Source organism: Camelus ferus, chromosome 14 (assembly GCF_009834535.1).
Source record: "Camelus ferus isolate YT-003-E chromosome 14, BCGSAC_Cfer_1.0, whole genome shotgun sequence".
Taxonomy (NCBI): domain Eukaryota; kingdom Metazoa; phylum Chordata; class Mammalia; order Artiodactyla; family Camelidae; genus Camelus; species Camelus ferus.
Genome location: NC_045709.1, coordinates 38,521,181 through 38,545,130, shown reverse-complemented (window position 1 = coordinate 38,545,130; position 23,950 = coordinate 38,521,181). Strand labels below are relative to the sequence as shown.

The window sequence follows — 23,950 nt, the reverse complement described above, 5'->3', positions numbered from 1 at the left end:
CCTTCCCTGTACTCTGCAAATAGGCTGAAATCTGGAGGCATTTCTGGGCTATCAAATTTTAATTAGTGGCTGTGAGGCAAATCTACACTTTGCCATGAAAAGAGGCAAAAGTCAAACTATGAGTTAGCCTAGAAAGGGCGGACCTGGTGATTCACATCTGAATTGCTACTTGGAAGAACATTCTAGTGATTTCTTTTAGCATCAGGGTTGAAGGAAGAGAAAGGAACAAGGGGTCTGATGCTGAGAAAGTTATAGCTGAAATGCCATTTATGGCTTTGGAAGAGGGAAAGTGAAAAAATACATATATACGATGTCATTGCACACCAAATGTAAGTTAGATACTTTCCCATAGGTTATTCTACTTCATCTTTCCCACAAGGCTGTGATTTGGGGGTATTTTGTCATGCCTGATTTTACGTGTCACACGGCTTCTCAGTTGGAGTACAGGGGTCAAACTCATGCCTCCATGAATTACAAAGACCAAAAGTCTTTGAATACTGATGTGCTAAAACTTTTCCATTCCTTAGGTATTTTTCCTTTGTTCCTTATAATAATTAACTTGTGAAAACTTTTCACTGTGTCTTATTTTGAATAGCTTTTCTCAGAATCCATACCAGGGTCCATGTGTCCCCAGAGACCAGGTGTACTGCAGGATTTGGGAGACGGGGGGTTTTGCAAACTGGACTGAATCCAGAATAAGCCTGTGGCGACCTGGGCAAAAATATTGTGACAACCCAAGAGAGTTAGAGTTAGAGAGTCCCCCTTCTGTGGGACTTGGGCAGAGAGAGGGTGTAGTCACAGATGAGAAAGCACTGACGGGGGCACAAACCAGTTTCATTCCACTTCTGGACTCACTACAAAGCGTCTCTATGAGCTAGGGCCTCACTCCCTTCATCTAGTGAAAAATGAAGATAAAAATACCCAACTCTTTTGGGCAAGGAGGGACTGAAATAACTAGTGACAGCACTAGCGGGTAACTTCAGGCTGCTTCCCTCTTCTCGGACCCGGAATCTCCACCCGCCCCCTTAACCACAAATCACCAGAAATAGGCGAGCAATCAAAGGAAAAAAATAGCATGCTTGCTAAGGGAGGGCAGTTTCAAGAAGGGGTGGGCATTGACAGTAATTTGCTTCGCCTCTACGGATGAGAAAATAGGTCCAGTATAACCTGCCTTCGAGTGTAGCTTGAGGATTGAGTGAGAGGAGCTTGCAGAGTGTAAAGGTGTCTGTGTGTTACTTCCTTTGTTTATTGCATTGTTGGAGTATTATTAATTGTCATTATGTTCATTGTATGACTGCATTAGCTCCTCAGTCCTGTGTCAACCACTCCCCATAGGACATAGACTTGACTTTGGTCTACTCCTTCACATGGAGAATGAGACCCATGCTTGCCAGTCTTATACTTGTACACACGGTTTACTCAAGTCATCCAACTACCATTCTTAATTTGAATTGAGTATTACTCTTAGCTTTTGAGACGCTCTTCTAAAGACGGAGACTACTTTTACACCCACAGGTTTTTTTAGAGAAAGAGAAGCCATCATGCTTGAAGCTGAAAGGTAGACTGAGCTTGGCAACTTGCGGACTTCTGGGAAATGGAGGCAGGGTGATGCCTTTAGGACCTTTCAAGCACCAGAGCCTGGTGTCTTTAATTCTTTTTCACAGTGTGAAGTGTCAGAGTAGCTATACTTAAGCCGGCACTAAATGTGGTTACACTCCTCACCACATGCTGGTGCGATGTTAGTGACAGGTAATTCTGCAAGAGGTGATAATTCAGCAGAAGACTTTCTTCAGAGGAACTAGAAGTGAACAATTAAAAGTCATTTTTTGTTGTAAATGGCCTAGACCCTTCTTAATAGTAAAATCCATATCTGGTTGTTGGTGTGAACAAAAACTAGTCTTCCCAGCAGGATTTGGTTAAGATTGACGCATATGGAAGTTGCAAGCCTGGCTAGATTCCACCATTCCTTGTATATACAGTGTCTCTCTCTTATGGCAGGGCAATCATGAAAAGCAAAATTAATTTGGAGGGAAAAGAAAGGAGACTTTTCTGTGAATCTCAAGAGGATGCATACTTCCAGGCTTGTAAATTACAGCCATTTGCACAGCGAGGTGATGAAATAAATCCATGCTATACCATTTGCTCTCCACAGTGCGTTGGGCAGAGTGTCAGGAACATACCCCCCAAGAGGTAACTAAAGATTCTTCTCACAAAATGTGCTATCAAAACCCGATTGTCTGAGAGCCTGTGTTTGGAAAAGAAAATGAACCTAAGTGTCAGTGAAATAGAATATCATCTAGGAGTCTGGGAAGACTGTCAGATGTTCTTCTAATAGGTTTGTGCAAGTTCAATCACCTCTGACTCCCTGCCTTATTTCTGGGAACTTCTCCAGGAAATCGGGAGCATTCCGCAGCATAAAGGATTAGCGTCTCCTGGGCACTTTAAGTGGGGAACTGAACTAATTTTTTCCTCTGTTCAGGAGAAATTCTTTTTCTCCACTCACCTCAAAGTACTCAACAGAAGGACTCCTGGGAGGATGGTTGAGCTTGAGGTCAATCAATGGGTCTTTCAAACTGGAGTTTGAGACATTTTCTGTAGAAAATTTCAAGGTGATTAAGTATTTGGAAGTGGCAGAGGGCCCTCCTTCTAACAGTAGGCACTCAAATGCTTGACTGAAAGAATGAGTAGAAGATTGTACAGATGTTATGAGTCAGTGAATGAAAAAACAGCCAACAGTTTCAGCTCAATGGCTCACACCCTACTCGCTTTAAATATTTTTGCCTTGAATATGTCTGTTAAATTTGCCTTAATTACCTTATGTCTAGGTAAAGAATGTATAATATTGTAGGATCCCAGAGTCAGAAATGTTATTAAGTTCATTTAGTCCAACTCTCTTCCAGGGCAGCTATCTCCTCTAGAAAGTTCTTGGTAGTCTTGGTAGGTAGTTACCAAAAGATATCCATCCATGAGTGGGAACTTCCTGCAAAATGTAGACCTGTCCAGCATCCTGCACAACTTTTAACATCCTATCGGAGTCTCTGATCGGTACACAGAAAATTCTAGAACCTTGCTCCATTTTCCTATAAACATGAGTTATTGTTGTGCAATATTAATATACTCTTAATTTTCTAGGAATATGACTATCATGTAAATCCAAGAGAAATTTGTATTTGTTTTATTTGGGAATTTTTACCACGAGCTGTTCATTTCATCCAGAAAAATCTTAGTGGGATGTGCCAGTCTGTCATACCAATGTTAGTCTGTATGTACAGCTGCTGTGTTTGTGATGCTGGACTTGTGTCAAACATCTGACTACTTCTTTTGCCTCAAGTTTAGCTACGGCCCAAGATAGCATACTTTAAAATGTTCTCCTTTAGATTACAGCTGGGGTATTGTATTCCTTTAAAAATGCTGCATATGGGTAATTACACTACCCAGTATACTTCTTTAAAGGAATGTAAATGGGAGTTCAAATTAATTACTTAAAAGAGGAATTCTGAGTTCTAGTTCATTTGAGAATCACTGGTATAGACTGTGTTTGTGTGACAGTTACTGGGGCTTTCACTCGCTTCTTCCGAATAGGCCATGATTCAACAAAATTTCTCTTAAATTAGTTGTTTCTGAGTGAAGCGAACGTTCTTCTACTCTACTTAGTGCAAAGTCCATGACTTACATTATCGCATCAGTTCATTTTAATTTGATTTATTTGCTAAACCAAAATATATTGAGAGCCATTATGGGCCAGGTACTAAGCTAGGCCGTAGACGTGCAGTTGATGAAGAAAACACAGTCCTACCCCTCACGCAGATTGTGCTCCTGAGAAGGGCGTGGGTGGACAGACCGGTCACTGCCCTGCGGTGTAATACGGAGTCATGTGCAAAGGTGATGGGGCAGCAGGAAGTGGAGTGACACTTCACCTAGACTCAGGGGTCGGGGAGGCTCAGAGGAAGTGGTGTTTAAGCTGAGACCTGATGGATGAGAAGGGATGGAGGGCAGAAGAGGAGGTGCGAAAGAGAAGCTGATCGCTTCCTATGAAGAGAATAGCATCGCCAAGGTGCGGAGTATAATTGAGCACAATAATTTTGTGCTCCCAGTAGTCCTGTTTGGCACAGGACTTAAGAAAGAGAGTGGCAAGAGATGAGTGGAAATACAGACTTCGCCATAAATAATTACAACTCAGATGCATTGGAATGAACACTGTAATAAATGCACTGGCCAAAATTAATGCAGTTATGTGGGACATGTTAGATTAACCTCAGCTAAGGTGATCAGTGTAAAATTCTTGGAGGAGACATTATTTAAACTTGGGGCATTTTTCAAGAGTTGAGAGTGTGAACCACCAGAACGTATGTCCCAATGAACTATGAAGTAATCCTGAGAAGACAAACTGAGTAACCCAGCTCGATAACATAGGCTTATGTTATAAATCTGGCTAACTGGACCTTTATCTTCTGTGTGTACTATTAATGGTCTACACACATGCTTATGTATATTTTCTCTTTCCCCAATATAGCAGCATTTAATATAGGAAGTCTAACCACGGAGTTCGTAACTTACAAGGACAAATAACCACAAGGAGATGCATAGACATAAGCTAGAGTTAACTTTTTGAAGGAATATCTGTCCCCCAAGGATTAATCACCCCACTGTAGCCTTTTTTTAAATCAAAACTAGGACCTTATTCAAGCCCATTTTCCCGTTAATGTCTTACTCTGCAAAAGCCAGTCTGATAGATGAAGTATTCCCTTAGATCAAATGATACTGATTTAACCAGTTACTTTGCATATTTGGATTTTAAGTGCTGGGTAAAAGCAATGCTACACCTAGTTTTTGTTTCCATTATAGGATATAGGTAACTATCGAGTGTGCCTCCTTTGAATCCACTCTAAGAAACAGATCCCAAAGAAAGAGATTATGAAGGAGAAAAGGCCGTGATTGCCCCTAGTGGCCCTTAGCTATTGAGCTTTTGTTCCTGTTGAGATTTGTTTTAAATTAAAAATAAGATATTTCTTTGAAATAGTATGTAAAGGCATTTTACAATTGTCTTTAAGCAGTATGCTCTTTAAAATTCAATCTGGCCTTTCATTTCTCCTTTAAATACATAGGGATATGTGCTTTCATTTCTGGAGAGTTTTTGTTCCCGTCTCTTCTGAGGTTTTATACTCCTCTTGGTTTAAAACCATGGCTGAGCTTTAATCACACAAATGTTTGAGCGGTAACACTCGACTATACCGCCGTCACCTGAACACTGACATTTTAAAGCCCCCGGTTGGAAAGGATGCTGGAATTTGTTACAGCATTTGAAGTGATGTCATTTTAAAATCGAGGTCCCCATACACAAATTTTAGAAAGACACCTCTTGCCCTTTATTAATTGCAAAAGTGATGCCAGGGGGGAAAAGACTGTCTCCTTTTTGTAGGCTTCCCATCACTCACCTGTGAAATAGAGACTGAGTGATATTTACCTATGGGCATCCATCTTAAATGATTAGTGGGAATTAAAGTAATTATTATAAATTAAAGGCTCCATGAGTTGTAAAATGTTAGATCTTATGGAGTTTCATTGTCATGAAGGCAGGCACTTAAAGAAATATACACTTATAGACTGTACCATAGATCTTCTAACATTTCTAGCCATTTTGCCTTTTATTACTTTACTCTGTATGATATGATCAGTGTTGCAATCATGGTTTTACCGATGCGTACTAAAATTGCAGTATTTTATGGGAAAGAAAAATAATTTATCATAAAGGCTTACACGCACTTCAGTTTGATTAGGTTCTTAATCACTCTCACCTAGCCTTGGCCCCTTTACCGAATTGGTCTGTGCTCGTTTACAGCCATTGGGCTCTGAGCAGTAAATCCTAAGTTCTCAAGTGAACTGTCATATAATTTAGTAAGAATGCTGATCTGCTGTTATCAGGGTCAAAAACAAGCACTTTGTAAACTGGTTTATTGTATATCACCACAGGATCACCAAATTCAATTGTAAAAAATTGCTAACTTTGAGTGAGAAAACATGGGTATGGGATGACCAGTGCAATAAACTTGAAGTTGATCATCATCTGTGGGTGAACTTGGAGGCAGCAAGTGTTTTGATTTACGCAGTGTGGGTTACAGTACAAGAGAGAGAAAAGTCAGCATCTCTGGTCAGCTGACTTGCGGAGGATCCCTGGGAACTGGTGAATTACTGTTTTGGTGTACTTGGCAAGCAGTGTCGGAAAAGTATAACTAGATCTAACCAAGCATGCCCATAAAGATGCCATTCAGGCTGCAGAATTGTAGACATTTTTGGACATTTGAATACAGAGTCTTCGGCAATTCCTACGGCAAGCATGGCAAATGAATTGTGAGGAGGCATGAAATTGGCAACATATTTGTGAATGCTGCTTAAATCCCTCGGTTAGCAATTATGGGTCTCTCTTATGGGTCTACTTGCGTTATGAAACACAAGCAGAGAATAAGCCTGTCTAAAAATTTTTAGGAAGCATGGTAAAGATGTCTCAGACATCCCTACTGACAGGGACGGCATCTTGATATTATTGAAGAGGAAAACATAACATGTATCAGTGCAACCTATCTAAAAGAGCGTTGGCTATTTATGGTTTCACAAGAATGCGTCAGTAAGTGGGCTCTTTGCCCTTTCTGTTATTGCTTCAACACAGTGTTGAACTTTGGCTTGCAAACTCTTTGCCTACAAAGTACTGTAAGAAATAACATTGTTCATTACAACCCAGTGCACACGTATTATAGGCAATGGTAGCAAAACTTTTGCAAGAAACACTTACCCTTATTCAGTTGATGAGCTCTGAACTACTCTATTCTGCTTTAAACGTGAATGCTTGTGGACATGTGCTAAATGATTTTGAGGTCCTGCAGTTTGAAAGATAACACAAGCCAGGGTGAAGTGAAAGAAACAGGTGAATGAATGATGGAAGAGAGCAAACGTGTCAGATGCATTTACCATGGTTACAGAGTTTCCCGTGTGCCAAGAGCTATGCTAAGGCAGTGAGTACTGCAAAGGTAAATAAGACGAGCTCATGATTACTGGTTTGGGGTATAATAGCAGTGTGTATGAGCAGACGGCTATGGGATAATGAACCTTCGGTCTTGTACAACAGTAGCAGAGGGGGACAGCTTCCTTCTCAGCTCTGTCCTGGAATCACAGCCACGGTCTGGGAATGAAAATTGCAAATGGTGGATCAGTCACCTTGGTTCACCTTGCCGTGATGATAACCCTGCTTGCGACTTGCAGTGACTCTTCCTTTAAGCACCCAGTTTAGCCCTGGTCCCCACTCTCCACCATTCCTGAAATACCCACTCTGTTTCACGCCTTTCCTCTCTCCCTGGGGAATTCTTTACTGTACGTTAGTAGTCAGCAGTGACTGTCAAGAGCCAATTTCCTTTTGAGGCAAATAGGTATTTGGCCCAAAGATCTCAATGTGAGTTATGGAAATGACAGATTCCATTGGTCTAGGGTCATTTTAATTGAATTTGAGGACTTAACGCATTGAAAGAAGCAGCCAGTCAATACTACACAATCCTTTAACTTCATGTAGTCGTGTGCCGCAACTGGAACTTCCAGCTTGTGAGAACTCTGTTGTTAAATGTTCCGGAATTTTGTGAACCTGTTGTTAAGCAAAGTCATTATTTAAATGTTACATTGTATACATTTGCAGTTAAATATATTACATTAAAATAAGGTTAGAAATCCTCAAAACTCATCACTTTCTAATTCTTTTATTATGAGTCACACTATTAAGGTTTCTGTGTCTGTTCAGAGGAAATGTGATGTGATGGTGTGCTTGCTGCACATCTGTTCCCAACTCAGAAGTCGGTAACATCATTTTGGTAACTAGAAATCAGCCATGAAAACTGGCAAACTATCGACCAGGGCTCCCCTTCAAAACCTGAGAGCTGGTTGTTAAATATTTACCAATACAACACTGACTCCATCTATAATATCTCAGATATTGAGATTGATGGGCACTGAAGAGGGGGAAAGAATAAATAATGGTTCAAAACTTTGTGTTAAACAGATAATGATAGGTAATTGTCGTAAGTGTCGTTGGAGATGCACTGGGAGATGGTAGAGCCAGTACAGAGGCTTCCAAACGCTCTCTGTTCCTGGAGCGTTAGTGTCTGTGTCAGTCATGGTTCTTCAGAGAAACAGAACCAAGAAGATATACATATATGCAGACACATGCACACACACATATATATGTTACACACACACACACACACACACACACACAGAGGTTTATGTTAAGGAATTGGCTCAAACAATGTGTTGTAGGACCTCACAATTCTGAAATCTGTAGGGCAGACTGGCAGGCTGAGAACTCAGAGTTGAGGCTTCACTGCCGTCTTAAGACAGAATTTCTTCTTCTTAAGGAAACCTCAGTTTTTTGCTCATAAGGGCTTTCAATCGATTGGCTGAGGCCCACCCGCATTATCGAGGGTAATCTCGCATACATAAAGTCACACATCGTAACCACATCTACAAAACACCTTCACAGCAACACCTAGATTAATGTTTCACTAAATTACTGGGGACTGTAGCCTAGCCACACTGACACAAAACTGTGATTTTTTTTTATGACGCTCCTGGGTTAGAAGAAATACTCTTTCACTTCTTGTTAAATTCAAATAATTAAGTATTTATATTCTGGAGAACTTAGTAGCCCTTTGAAAATATAATACATACAGGATATAAGAAAGAAAAAGGTGTGCATCACAGTGAGAGTGGAGATGATGGGGTGAGTTTTGCTTATACCTTGACTTGGTTTTTGCTTATCTTGTTCTCAGACACCTACAGATTATAGCTGAAGTTCTCCATGCTTAGAGTTCAGTTTGATTTTGAAACACAGAAATAATGAGATCAAGATTTCTTTATTGGACTTCATTCTATCTTGAGCTATCTTGACACTAAACAATTAACTTTTTGAATATTGATGAGATTGTGTTATCATTTGACTACTTCCATATGAACATTTTATATTGAACATACAACTTGGTGACTGTAAAACTCAGACTAGGAAAGGGAGGTCCCCTTGGGAGACTGGTGGGTTATCAGGGTAGCTGTTGGAGCATCTCTTGGGAAAGCAGGCCCATTACTGCCCCACTGTCCATCTTCCCTCAGCTCAATTTCAGTACACGTCTGGGGCGGGGCACTGCCTTTTGATCATTTCTCACTCTCATATTTTCCTAATTCTCCTAATCCTTTAACAAGGAGATGCAGAGATATGATGAGAAGAGTCTGGGAAAACTCAAGGAATCACAAAGTAATTCATCTCTTCCCTTTTACCATCACTCGGTGCAAAAAAATTTTACCGTTATTGAGCACCCTTTCTCCTATGGATTTAAAATAATCAACTACATCAGTATGACTCATCGGTTAGCTTTGAGATTACATTTTATATTGTTTTTGCATTAAGTTTTTTTACATAAAGGTTTTAGTAAGTTGAGTGGCTATTTTGTGGCATATTTTAGATCATGGAATCACATTGTTGTTAAGATTTGCTAGTCTGTGAAATTTATTTACAATTTTGCTGAGCTGTTTTCTATTCAGAAGAAGAAAAGTTGCAGCAATTCAAACTTTTTCTTAAAATATTTCTGTTGTTTCCTTTTTAAAGAAAATACAGGGAAAGAATATGTTGTGTATTCTTGTGTGTGTATATGTGTATGCACGAGTATGTATCTACACTTAAAAATGACTGATAACTATTTGTGTTAAGGCAGGGCTTTTTATGAAATGTCTCCAAGTTTTACACGTAGGAATTAAATAAGATGTATTCATTTTAAGACAAGGAGGAACCCCTTCTATTTAAAGATAACTGAACAATTGACAAGGTGAATAATTTTATAACATATCAGACTCAAGGTAAAATGTGAGAAAAAGAAACGCTTTTGTCACTGCTGCTGCTGCATTGCTCTCTAGGACCGTCCTGATCCACGCACTGCCCATGCTCTATTCCCCATACTCTTGTTAATTCTGACAACACTTGATTCTATGCCCATCTTCATTCCCAGAACGTCAGCTCCTCTGAACTAACAAAGGCAAGGAAACAGTAAAGGCCAAAAATATTGGCAGAAGAACTGTGGAGGTGGGATCTCTACTGTCTAGAGCAGCAGGTTTGAAATCCTCTCTACGCAATTCTTGGAACAGATTTCAGCAATTAACTCATTGGTGCCACTCAAAAGGAATTACTTTTTTGCAAAATGCAGAGTGAAAATGTTATAACTACAAGAATTAGCATTTAAAGTCTTTCTCAGGAAACTGGCACCATCGAGGATGACACTAATATAGGATATTTGAGTGATAAGATCCACTGAAGTAGAACATTAACTGAATTTCGTAAAACTTGGGTGAAAGTTTGAAAATTTCTGATCATGGCACTGAACAACTTTGTTAAAGAAAAGCAACCCTTAAAGATATGGAAGGATCATTTATAATAACGTTTTACACTGAAAATCGTTGAAAAAGTGCTTCTTTGCAAAGTTTGGGGAATTTGAACTTAAAGAAATGAACTGGAACATACATTTGAAAAACGCTGCTCTCCTAAGTTCTGCCACTGCTGATTGGCTCATATAGGAACTTTATGACACTAAAAATGGTCCAGGACTATTTAACTCCCATTGAAATTTTCTTAGCTATCAGAAACTCTAGCTAAAAGTTCACTTTTTTCTGGAGTATTTTTCTCCCCTAAACCTGTTTCCTTCATTCTGTGCTCCAGTCAATTTCCCAGGCACTCGCTGAACAAAATGAATGGTTATTTGAGGCAACATATCAAAGGATGAGGCAACTCTAGCCAGGTACCGGACACAGCTAATTGACCAAGGGAATTTTAATAGTTCAAGGATGAGAGAACTTTGACATAGAACGTACACTCTGAAGGGGGCCAAGTCTAAAACAAATACTGCACTCTCATCAAATGCAATTTGGAGGTTTGGACGTTGAAGTGCTCTGTGTTGTGAGATCTTGCCATCTTCCTTTTAGTTTTTTGATTTCCCATTCACCTTCATGGAAGTGTCAGGGTAGAAATTTCCCTCCACACTCCCAAGCTCTATAAAAGCCAAGAGTTTGGCTGTCTGCAGTCTGTGAGATGTGACTCATTCGGGCACTTCACTTTTGTTGTTTGTTTGGAATGTGCATTCTGAGGAGTGAGCATGCACCACATGTCACCTCCGAGGGCGGAGAGTCCCCTGTAGCCGACCCACGGAGGCTGGCTCCTGTGGTTAATGAGGTCCTCCTGTCTCTTGCTCTTTCCCACCGTGCCACTCACCAGGTCTATTCCTGGCGGCTTTCAGACCCTGGGCCATCCCTGGAGAGAACTCGATCTGGTAGAAATCACATTTCTGCTGTCACCTTAGCATCTTGGAGTGAACACAAACACCTGGGCAGGCATTAAAAGGATGACGTTGCAAAGAGTGACACACAGTTGAAAGGGGCTTGTAGAGGGAGGAACAGCCCCATCTCTTCTTCCTTGGAAAACAGGTGACAATTTGTGGTCTGAATGTATGTCCCCGAGCCTTTGCTTACTCTCTAACTTCCTGGTGGAACTCCCTGCTTCCCCATTTACAATTCCCTTTATTTATCTTAGAGCTAATGATGATTTCTATGAAAATACAAGGACCCGGGTAGTCACTGGCATGAACTTCCAGTGCCCCAAGGAAGCAGGCAGCTGTGTAAGCTGATTGCCTGACCTTGTGGGACTTGAACCCACCATCGTGATTTGCATGTAGATTTTCAATACATGTTTGATAAGTAAAAGTACGGTCATCACAGTTTCAATCCCACGTTTTCTGCCTTCACGGTCTCTCATCCTGACCTTCTGGAACCAGCTGTTCGGTGTCTTTATCATTAGTGATCTTGGAGGTGCCTCGTGGCCCTCCAGTTGAGCGAAGTCTTGTATCTAGTCATGTAACAGATAACGTATAAAGTGCCTAAGGGGATTTGAGAAAGGAGTGTGGGTGGGAAGCGCTTAAAGGACACTTTTTTTCCTCCTCCGTAGGCATTCCAGCTTTGGAAGAATCTCATTATTAATACAAATACTCGTAAGTGTCAGGGAGTATTGAAGCTGAGAAAAGTTTCGTATTCTTGCTCTTTGGAGAAATTGGAACAGGAGGGTGAGAGGTAATTATGTACCCGGTAGTGTCATGTCTGATTTCAGAAAGTAAATATTTCAAGTGTTCCAGGCCTTAACGATCTCTGTTGTAACTACTCTGCTGTTCTAACCCGAAAGCAGCCGTAGACAAGACGTGAGTGAGTGGGTGGGACTGTTTTCCAGTAAAATTTTATTTATGGACAATTCAATTAGAATTCCATAACACTTCATATAGCATAGAACATCATTCTTTTGATTTTTTTTAAACCATTTTTCTCACAGGTCATACAGAAACAGACGGTCAGCTGGATTTGACCGAGAGGCCATGGTTTGCAAACCCTGGTTCTAGGGCCAACACTCAAATAAAGAAATAAACCCGCTGCAAACAAAATTGTCTGACTGTCCGAAGTCTTCGTGGCCATTCAAAGTCATCAGGTCGCTTTGGAAGTTATCAGTGGCCTCAGATTAGGGAGAGAGAGGACATGTTTAAGAGTTTATTTCTTCCACAACCTTCTTATCTAGTGATATGTTAGGAAGGAAACAAGGCTCGACCTCAATTGACCACATGTTTCATGGGCCCTGGTCTTGTGTTCTTGGGGACATCATCGTGGTCTCTTCATAGGAACTCTACCAAGCACGTTGCAAAACAGACTTACTCTTCCTACAGCACAATTCTTCAATATTTTGGTGACCAACCATTTTTCTTTCTCCATGCTTGTCTATCTCTGTTTTTCCACCCCTTTAATTTTCTCTCTGCCAGGGACCTGTATAAAGGAGGAGAAATGAGTTAACTTCTTGAGGACACTTTGGTTCTATTAAAAAAAAAAATTAAGAATGGTTTGAATTAGTAAGGCAGCCTCTTACATGTATCTCCATGACCTTATACACACATACACAAGAAATAATTTTGGTTTAAATTTGTCCCACTAAGAAGTATCTTTCTGTTTTTATTTATTACCTGACATAAAATACTGATTTTCTTGGAATAGTTAGAGATTTTAAGACCTCCAATCCAATCTCATTTCATGAATGTAGATCCACGGGGTTTCCTCCCAAAAGATCTGAAATACAACTATTTCCCTCAGGTCATAAAATGTTTATTTTCTTTTGGTTAGTTTTTCACCAAAAGTCCCATGCATTTTGTTGTAAACTCAAATTGCAATGATTCAGAAGTAGAATGCAGTCCTGATGTACTAAATCTTGAGAAATGGGCATTTCATTTGTGCATAATATAGTAGGAAGTGGAGGAGGGAGAAATAGAAAACAGAGGAGGGAGATTTAAAAAAAATGGTTTATTACTGGTCAGAGAAAGGAACATTCTGCAGACTTGTGAACATTTAATATCCATTCAGTCTGGAAATAGAGCGTTGTCCTTGTCAGTTAGACTTGACATTTTATACAAAGAAAATGAATGATTTGTGGGCCATTTGCTTTTGAGAAAGCCATGCTTATTCCTTGCCAGTGTCTTCAGCGCTGGAACTGTGCTTCTCAAGGGGATGTGAGTGTCAGAATCATGTGGGGAAGATTTTCAAAATTCACATTGTTCTATCCTGCCCCATTTTGATATGGTCGATACTTTCCAGTCCAAACTGATCAAGAGCACATCTCTAGTTGAAGAAGTTGAGTTATCACTCGATGCAGCCAATGAGAATACACCATGGAGAACCATGGAGTTTCTCTGTAAGAGGGACTTCAACAGAATCTATTATAGGATTTGGACTTTGGTTGGGTGCTTTGGGGAAGAGGTCAAAGAAGCAGGGCTTCACCTTAGATTGGATGCTGTCAGAAAGCAGAGGTGATTCAGTATTAAGGTATCTTAATGACTCTGATGGCATGATGACCTTATTTCTGTCTGTGCTTAGGCAGAATTTTGAAGTGGGCTTGCTTTGTCTCATTTCATCACGGTCTCAGAATAATCTTGTCTGAGGTGGGCGTCCTATGAGATTGTTTAGGTGTATGTAACCTGGTGACCTGGCTGTGAGTGCTGGGCTGGCTTCTGTCAACAGCAGCTTGTTTTTCTTTCTTATCATCTACCCTCTACCTTCCTTTCTGGTACAACTCTGGTGGCCACTACTTTTTAATGACATATTTCCAAGTTTTTAACACAAAATATTTTAAATGTACAGAAAAGTAATAATCATAATATAATAAACACTGTGTAAACATCAAGCAACTTAGGAAATAAAAGATGATAGATAAAAGTATTTGAATATTTCTCTCAAATCCAGATTCCTCCTGGGAGGGACCTGTTATCTTGAATGTGTTTATTCATATTTGTATATTTGTATATTGGGAATGGTGTTTATCATTCTCAAGTACAATGCATTTCCTTTCCTTTTTTTAAATATACATAAGATATGTTATGGTCTCTTTCCCTTCCAGGAATTATGTATGTTCTAACTTTAATAGACTTGTGATCCCTTTTTATTCTGGGGGTGTTTAGGCACTAAAGCATCCAACTACATGAGGAATCATGAGACAGACACCCTATACTTCACACGGGGGCACAGGACAAAATTTTATATGGGTACTGTTCAACATTATACATGAATTTGAATCACCCCATCAAGAAGTTCGTTCGTTTGGTTGTCAATGCCCTACTGTGATTTTAATCACAGGGGCAATTTGTTGGTTTTATTCAGCAAGATATTGAGTGGGTTTCCCTTCTTCCCTCTGCAGGCTCTGTTAAGCATTTTTGACACTAACGGAGCTGAATCAATTGAATATTCACATTTTCTGCAATAACAGACCATTTTAATTTAATGAAGCAACGGTTTGGCTTCCACTTGTGAATAGCACTGAAGAAAGCAACGTTGTCAAAAGGAGTGTCCCAGTATACCCAGAGAGAAGTCTGTTGAATTAAACCCAAGACTTTCATTACCTTTTACTTTATATTTCCATACAACATAAGCATTAATTAAACCCATCAGTGCCTTCCTCATTGCAGGGGAACATTTCCTCGCTGACGAGAAATGTCAACTGAGGGAACTTGTGGCACAGGAGACCTGCCGTAAAAAGCTCCCTCACTATCACCCGGAGGAAAACTGATGTGTTCTGACGGACGGACAGGCAGAAACAGAACACGATGAATGATTGCCATCATTTCTTGCCCCCACTGTCTAGCAGACTGTGGTGATGCGGCTGAATGTCTTTTGCCTTACTTAAGGTTTCCAAAGATGAGCACGCTTAGAACTGTATTGCATTTTTGTCAATTGGTATTACTTGGTACCTTTCAAATAAAAGCAAGAAAACCCTCGTGGTCTTCTGAGGTCTTCAGCGTACCTTCACTTACATGACAGGAGCTGGAACTAAATGCCCGGTCTCTTAGGCCCTTTGGGCTGGTACAACAGAAATGCCCTAAACTGGGCGACTTAAAAACAACAAACATTTACTTCTTACAGTTCTGGAGGTTGGAATGTTTAAGATCGTCTTGCTGGCAGATTCAGTGTCTGGTGAGGGTCTGTTCCCTGGATCACAAACCCCATCTTTTGGCTGTGTCCTCATGTGGCCGAAAGGACAAGCTAGCTCTCTGGGGTCTGGGGTCTCCTTTCTAAGGCACTGACCCCACCCCTAACATTGTCACCTCCCAGAGGCCCATCTCCTCATACCATCATGTCGGGGGGTGGGATTTGACATGTGAATCTGGTGGGGGATGCAAACATTCAGACCACAGGGTCAGGTTCAACTTCAGTCTGGAGGGTTTGGAATGTTGGGTACCCAGGGGCCTGGATAAAAGTTCATGGGGGGGGGGGCTGGAGAGGGGGGTAAAACAAGGACCCCAGGATTTGAGGGTCATGTCCGAGAAGTAAATTCCCCCAGGTCCTCACCCTCCTGGGCTGACCTGTGCCTCCTCCTTGCAGGGGAACACTTAAGAATCTGTCCTCAAGAGTACACGTGTTGCACCACGGAAATGGAAGACAAGTTAAGCCAGCAAAGCAAACTGGAGTTTGAAAACCTGGTGGAAGAGACGAGTCACTTCGTACGCACCACTTTCGTGTCCAGGCACAAGAAATTTGACGGTAGGTGACACAGTTTCTATTTCTTTGTTCTGGCCGTGCTTTTTGATGAGAATCCTGCTTTTAGATGAATTTTTTTTTTTTTTAAGCCAGAGCTTTGCTTCCCTTCTTAAACATTTATAACTGTGTCTATTTTTGGGAAAGGCATGAGCGCTCTTGACAATTTTTATATCTCGGAAAAACCTGAGTTAACAAAGAGCTGTTTTGCATTTGTGGTTTGCCTGTGAGATTCAGTCTGAATGACTTGCTTATATTTTCATTATCAGAGTGGTTCTCATTCAGGTGTTGTCGCACCGTAGCTGGTCTTTGGTTTCCATCCAGGGATTTTCTTTGAACTCATTCAATGTCATTTAAAATTATTTGAAATGTAACATCACTTTTAAGAGGACAGGCTTGTTTTAAGTGCTGGGAGACGCAGAATCCTTTACTTTAGAGTTTGCCCTTCCTAGAACGTAGCCACATTTTATATTGTAGTTACAGTACGTCTGGCATAAGGCTCAGAGCCTTCATTGATTTCCTGATTATGAGCAATGACTTCATTTCTGTATTCTCTCTGTTAAATAAACATTTTGCACTAGAAAGCAGAATGAGCGAAAGTAATTATTAATAGGATTTCAGCATTGGATTTTCCCATCGGAGCCTCAGAAAGATATTCAAAAGCGATCTGACTTTTATCAACTGAATGAACAATGATAATGATGCTGTTAATATTCTTAGGTGGTGAGTAGCTGTTAGCGCTCTATGAAATGAAGGCGCCTTACTGTGACTTGTTGGAAATCCCATACTGTGGTGACCCTTCTTTGTGGGACTTTGGTCGTATGGTGTTGCCCGAGGGCAACAGAGCTGCCATTCGCCTCCTCCACCCTCTCCAGTCAGTGCACATCAAAGCCTGTTTAGAAGAACCTTGCAAGTTTGTCTTTTTCTTTTTTCTTTTAACTCTCTGAGGTAGGTAAAATATTCTGCCTCGTTGCTACTTTAAATTAACAATGCAGCTAATTCTAAAACTGCAGGTCCACCTGGGGGCGTTTTCAGTACTCAGATCCAGCGACATTTTCCATATAAGTAAAAGGGACTCATATTTTCAGCAAGTATTTTTCACCTTCTTCACATTCTTCCCCTCCCTCCCGCTCTGTGTTCAACCCTCTATGTGGACGCATATGAAAATCATTATTTAGAAGTGATGCTGTGAATGTGGTTCCCTTGAATGCAGCTAGCAAGGACTCAGGAGTTGCCCTTGATTGACAGATTACAAACCCAGCGACACTCAGAGGCCCCTGAAGGGGCTCTGTGTTTGAGGAACTATAATGTATCACTTCCGACTGAGGCGACTTGAGACATCTTAGCCTTTGTTACAGAAAACACATGAGGGTGATTTGCCGCTGCTGACTTCCCCCGATGTCTTCAGAAAACCACTCTTAGTGCTTTTTACGACGCTGTGCTCCAAAACTAAGTTGAAATCATTCCAGGGCAGTTATTCATGGTACATAACACATAGTCCTTTAAATAAAAATATTAGACATAAGGTAGATTTGTGAGGAGTTGCTTTTTTTTTAAATGAGTTAAGCTCTTCCACAAGACAGAGCCTGATACGTCTTGTATTCTCTCCTCAATGACTTTCACTATCTTTGGGTTCATAATTCTTAATCCCAGATCTCATTTCTCTTATTAAAGAAACCCCTCTCTCTTTTCTCTCTCTGTCTCTCTGTACAGGTGTGTTTTAAATCGTTCTGAAGTACTTAGGGGCATTATGTCGATCGGTTTGACAGGGCATTGATTTTGCTAAGATTCGACCTGACATAGGTGGTGATTTTTTAATAACTGTGATAACAGTTCATTTCATTGTAGTTGCATCAGGCTGGGTTGGAAGAGAAGTTAAGACTTTTTTCAAGGAAGCTTTCTGCTAGACGTTTTTGTTTTTAAACCTAAATATGATCCCGGTGAGCTCACCTTCTGAAGAGTTATCTTTTAAAAAAGAGTAAAAATCTATAAATTACAAAGTCACCAGGATAATTTCTGCTCCTTCTTTAGGCAATTTCCCCAAGGTGAGTCATGATTTTATGATTTATCTTCTTATCCCGCAAGAGTCACCCTGCTAAGTCACCTTTGGGGAACACTGGTGCATTCATGTGGGGCAGTTTTCCATTTGCTCCCTTGCCTTTTTTTGCAAACACTTCCTCATGGCATTTATAGATGACTGTCAGCTGGTGTGCACAGGAGACCCACCTAGGATCAGCCGTGGGATGTCACCCTCTGAGTTTTGTTTTCCCAGAGGAGACCGATGGTGTTGTGACAGCCTTTAGGCTTATTTTTAGTAGCTTCCTATTCTGTGAGTCATTTTCCGTTATTGCTGGGGGCTCTTGGCCCAAGGTGTTCATTTTGCATTTCTGCCTCTGGTCCCACTTTCTTGGAGCTCTCGATTCTCATCTGGATTTTACATGTCTGTGTTCTTTATTATATGAGTGACGACTGTATTGTATGGGAAGGTGACCACTTTCCTTCCTATTTTCAGTAAGTATAGCAACAATTTAAATTGCATGGAATATGTGTGATTCAGTCCAAATTCTGTTCAGAGAGGCTAGATTCAATCACTGTTAATTATTACCCTACAGTCATTGCCTCCCTTTTTAGCCTAGAAATGTTTTGATTTCATTTAGCTTTTCATGTTGTGGCAGAGGTGACTTTTCAAACTTGAAATTCCAGGGGAGAGGGGGTAATATAGCTCAGTGGTACAGCCCGTGCTTAGCATGCACGAGGTCCTGGGTTCAGTCCCCAGTAGCTCCACTAAAAATAATAAATAAGTAAACAAACCTAATTACCTCCCTCCCAAAAAACAAAAAGTTAAAAAAAGAGCCTCTGCATTAGAAAAGAAAAAAGAAAAGAATCTTCAGAAAAGAAAAAAAAAAAAAAAGAATCTGCTTTAAAATTGGAAACTCCAAAACATTTAACAGAACATAGCATTATATTTATTGTCGTGTCTTTCCCATTTTCTGTTAATGTCTTTGGCAATATTCAGAGGATACTGTGTAAAGTGATAGGTCTTCATTGCGTGGTCAGAAGCTAACTTGAATTAATATGAATTTTCCCCAACTTTCCTCAATGGCCCAGCTTTACTCCGTATCCTGTTAGCTGAAAATGTTTGTCTGGGAGGCAATAAATAGAAAAAGCTGAAAAGTAATCAATGAAAAATGAAAAATTACATAATATCAATTGCAGACATGTTTGCTTTTTGGCAGAGAATTTTCTTATAACTGAGTAGCTGTTTTTCTCTTTTCAAACATAGAGTTGAAATATGATGAATGCATATAAAATGAAGGTTTATATTCTTGGCACTGGCACTTTCCCAAGTGTCTTATAAGGTTTTTATCTGTTTGTTTGTTCTCCCTTTTCTGACCAAATCCACCTCTGGCTGGTATCACACATCCCTGCAAACCCCTTACCCTGCTGGTCAGAATCTGGCCACTGCAAAGTTTCCCTCAGAAGACATGGGATGCTCTCAAATTGCTCTGTAGCCACGTCCAGATTTTCTAACACAACCCAGGGTTAAATTATGGATGAAGACCCAGCCAGGTACACCTGGATGAGTGATCAACATTACTCACCTACTTCCTGCCTTTCTTACCTCTGCCAGATACTCCAGACAGCCAGAAGTACGCAAAACAAATACACGAATCATACTCAGATACAGAAAAAGAGTGACATCTTTGTGTATCCACTCGTTTTCCTAGCATATTTTTGTGTTTAGTAACCATCCGATCTGTCAGATTGGTATTTGTGTCTAAATCCCATGGCTGACATTCTTGTGAGTGGCTAATTTGTTAGGATCCTAGGAAAATGGAGAACAACCCCATATGCTGATAATAGTAATGGGAATAACAGGGACCATCGGGCCATGCTCCTCATCCATTACAGACATGAACTTACTTACCAGGAGAGGATGGCAGTGCAAAGCCACACAGATGCTCCGTGGCAAAGCAGCATCCCGTCCCAGGCTGAGTGCTTCTGCATCCCTGCTCTTAGGTAGAACTAAGAGCATCTCTCTAGTGCTTTCCAGTCCCCAAATGTGATGAGATTTCGCCCTCAGCATCATCTTTTCCTCTGTCTCCTGCTGCCTGTTCTATCCCAGTTATTGTGGGGGAGGAGGGAGGAAATGCCTTATAGAGAAAAGTGGAAGGAGTTGTGTTTTTTTTTAATCCTTAAAAAAAAAAAAAAAGGAAAATTACCCACCTAAATCTAGTCCAGAATCTGTCCAGCCCTCAAGGAACCTGGAGCCCGGAGAGGGTAAATGACTTGCCAAGTTTCCACCAAGAATGATGAAACCAAGACTGTAACCGAATACTCTTGCCTTACATCAGACTTTTAAATAGTAATGTGATAGCAAGTCGATATTTGGTTGAAATTCTAACTAAGCTTTTATTTGTTTTGAGTGGATGCTGGCTAAAAATTATCAATATTCTTTTAACAAGGAAAGAAAGTGATAGCGGTGGGTGAAGATTCTAGCCATAGTGTTTGAAAAGGCAGGAGCAGCATTCAGCTGGAAGTTGTCTCTAAATTAAAGGGGAACGAGTGTTTTGTGCAAAAAATGTTATTGACTCAATGAAGGCACAATGTTTATTTTCCTTATTTCACAAAGTCCTAGTAGCTTCTCTCTTGATGTGGGCACCAGCACCTTGTTCTCCAGAATTGTATCTGGAATACAGATTATTCAGAGACAGGCAAATTGAGTTGAACAGATATTTTATTTGGGCAGATTTTTTTTCCTTCAGATTGATTTGAGCTGGAATTTATCTACATCTGAAGCTGAAAATGAGGTTTTTTTGTTTAGTGTGTTCTTGGTCTTATTATTTTACTTTCCTTCCTGGTTTTTATTTATGTATTTTAATGTGTACATTTGTTTGGAGATTTTGGTAGCAAGTACATTTTTAAACACAAAATAAAAAAAAGTTAAGCCATAATTTCCATCCTTCTGAAGAACTGATTCCGTAGTAACACCCTCAGAATTCTCATCTTTATTGAATGTGGAAATAATTCATACACGGTGGCATAATATTTTTACACTGCAAATCTGCTTGTGTTTTCTTTTTAAATATCATTTCTCATCTTATACTGTAGAGGTGACAATAATGTAATGATAGCTTTAAAATATGGTCTAATTTTCTTATTTGAAAGGCAAAAATCCCTTAGTAGTTTTCCTTATGGTAGCAGAATCTTCTATATTTCCTGTCACAAGGGTGATATGTGTGTGTATTTGTGTGTGTGATTTCAATTTGGAAATGTTTATTCAAAACGTACTATGTAGATGGTGCTCAACTCTGTGTTGTAGATACAAATACAAAGATAAATAATAATAACTGAATAATAATAGTAAGTAAATAATAACTAATAAAAATAACCAATAAAACTGTCACAAAGTTTACCTTGTTGGAGAGACATAAATATAAAACTAGCACTAAGGAAGGCAGAATTGACTATGCCATCAAGTGGAAGTCCAGTTGAAACAGAAAGGAGAGAGTCAAATATTTCACTGAGAGGCACCAGAGAAGACTTTTGGAAGATGAGACACATGGAACCCTTAAAGAATGACTTAAGATAGTGATAGTTAAGACGTATCAGGAGGAGGCAGAGGCAAGAGATTTTGTATGCACGTCCACAAAGTCCTTGGGACTTGTAAACGGATTTGCTATTGGTTTTTCCTCAACAATGTTACCTCATTGACAGTTAGCAGGTTTGTATGATGTAGATAATCTATAGAAACTTTTTCAGCCCTGCATCAGTCTGTTGTTGTTTTGTAACAACCCACCACAAAGTTTCAGGGCATAAACAGGAAGCATTTGCTTTTCCTTATATGCATCTTTGGGTTGGTTAGAGTTGGGCTGGTCTGCCTTGTGCTCAACTAGCCCTGGTGGCTCTGGATGTTTTTGGAAGCAGCACTCTATCTTCTTCTCATGGTGGATGGAGTTTGGACACTAAAGTACATTAGTAGAAGCACGATGCTGCGTATGGCCTGAATTAGAGTTGTCATGCTGTCTTCCCAGGTTCCAGTGGCCAAAGGAAATGTCACGGTCATTCTCAACATTGATGGGACAGGGAGTAGAGGACTCCTGTGGAGATGGAGGTGGAGGAGGAGTTAACTCTTTCTATATCCTAATCTAAATAGTCCTCGACTGCCTCTTGCTATTCCTTAAATAATATTTTACCTTCCACATTGGCTTATGTTATTTTTTGGAGGGGGTAGATTTTCTAGGAATTCAAGAGCAATAGGTATGTGCTCAATAAAGCACGGTCAGGCAGACACACCTGTTGTACACTGTTCCCCATATCCTAACGCACTGACAAATACACGCAGAGCACACACACACCACTTCCATGATGTTATTTAAGAAGAAACAGATGTGATATTTCCATTTCTTATGCCACCAGCCCCCTTGATCATTGTACAGAACAACAAGTTAACAGTAATTCCTAAGGATTATCATGGTAACTACCCTAGAAAGTGATTAGCTGAATGCCTCCTTTAAGATGTCTGGGCCACCACCTCAATGATACGTATTTCATTGGGAAGACACTCCTCTGGAAATCTGAATGTGCTGAACGGGGTTTTAGAAATTGGAGAAATGGTCTCACTGGCGTTGGAAAGTAATCTGCCAATTCTTCTAAAAGGCAGACTGTCCAAAACCAAGAATCAGCTAACTAGGGATTGGGTTTTGGCAGAACTAGTGAATAGATTTGTACATCGCAAATGGCTTGCACGTGCCCAGGGTTGGAATAGATGATCCATGGTAGGGGGTCCTTTAAATATAGTATATGAAGAGCCCAGTTCTATCTTTCTCTCTTTCTTCTTTCTTCTTTTTCCTTCCTTTCTTCCTTTCTCCCTTCCCTTCCCTTCCCTTTCCTTTCCTTTCCTTTCCTTTTCCTTCCTTCCTTCCTTCCTTCCTTCCTTCCTTCCTTCCTTCCTTCCTTCCTTCCTTCCTTCTCTCTGTATGTATCTTTCAAAACTAAGGAAACACACTGCTGATCAGCAGTTTCATGTCCTCCGTGACAGACCACCAATCATTTTCTAACTCTTACACCCCTACCACATACCTCAGAGCAATTGAAAACATGATGCTCCCAGTATAGCTGTAACATTATCATCTTCTTATCACCGATTCCCTTGCTTGGTGGCTTTGCTGAGCAGCTGTTTCACAGACAAGCCAATTTCTTTTAAGTATTGCTCTATCAGAGGCTGAAGCCAGCCTACCAGAAGGGTTCTTGGTCATGAATGTTAATGAGCCGACAAGTATCTGTTCCCTGACAGTGGTTCACTAATCCTTTGAGGAAGTATGTCTAAATTACAGGAGAAATTTTATTTTGGTTAAATTGATCTGCCACTGGATAGAGAAAATGGATTTTCTTATTTTAATGAAAATCAAGAAAAATATTTAATGGTGGTATAAATTAGAGCTCAGTGGAAACATTTTTGTCTTCAGACCTGAGAACACAGTAGCTCAGTGTAGACTGGCTCAACTGCATGGTGTGTGTAAGGATAATGGAGAACTCATCATCTCCTGTTAGGTGTGATGTGCAGTGGGAAACAGGTTAGTCTCCACTGTCTAACTGGGAATTTGATGAAGAGATTCGTGACCTTCCTTAAGTGAGATGGAATTGGAATGAAAACTGGCTTTCCTCCTTCACCGAGACAACAGAAGATTTCCTTTTTCCAAATAACATGGGAAAGACATGAGAAAAGCATTTGTACACTTTTTCTAATATGCAAAAGAAAATAATGCAAGTGGATCTATATCTGAAATGACATACCTTGTCCTGATGGAGTCCCTGAGATGGGCAGAGA

General features: G+C 40.3%; 1 protein-coding gene and 1 long non-coding RNA gene across 2 annotated transcripts in view; one reads left to right on the top strand and one right to left on the bottom strand.

Annotated features, from left to right (window-relative positions):
• The window catches only part of GPC6 (glypican 6), a 971,667-nt gene that overhangs the window by 236,178 nt on the left and 711,539 nt on the right, over positions 1-23,950 (top strand). Inside the window, exon 2 of the mRNA XM_032496783.1 lies at positions 15,967-16,125. Coding sequence (XP_032352674.1) covers positions 15,967-16,125 — 159 coding nt within the window. The remainder of the gene's footprint in view (positions 1-15,966; positions 16,126-23,950) is intronic.
• On the bottom strand, positions 1,997-22,472 carry LOC116668673. The gene is made up of 3 exons (XR_004325904.1): positions 22,462-22,472; positions 10,752-10,754; positions 1,997-2,073 (listed from the first exon to the last, which is right to left on the bottom strand). It is a non-coding gene; the product is annotated as an uncharacterized LOC116668673 (long non-coding RNA).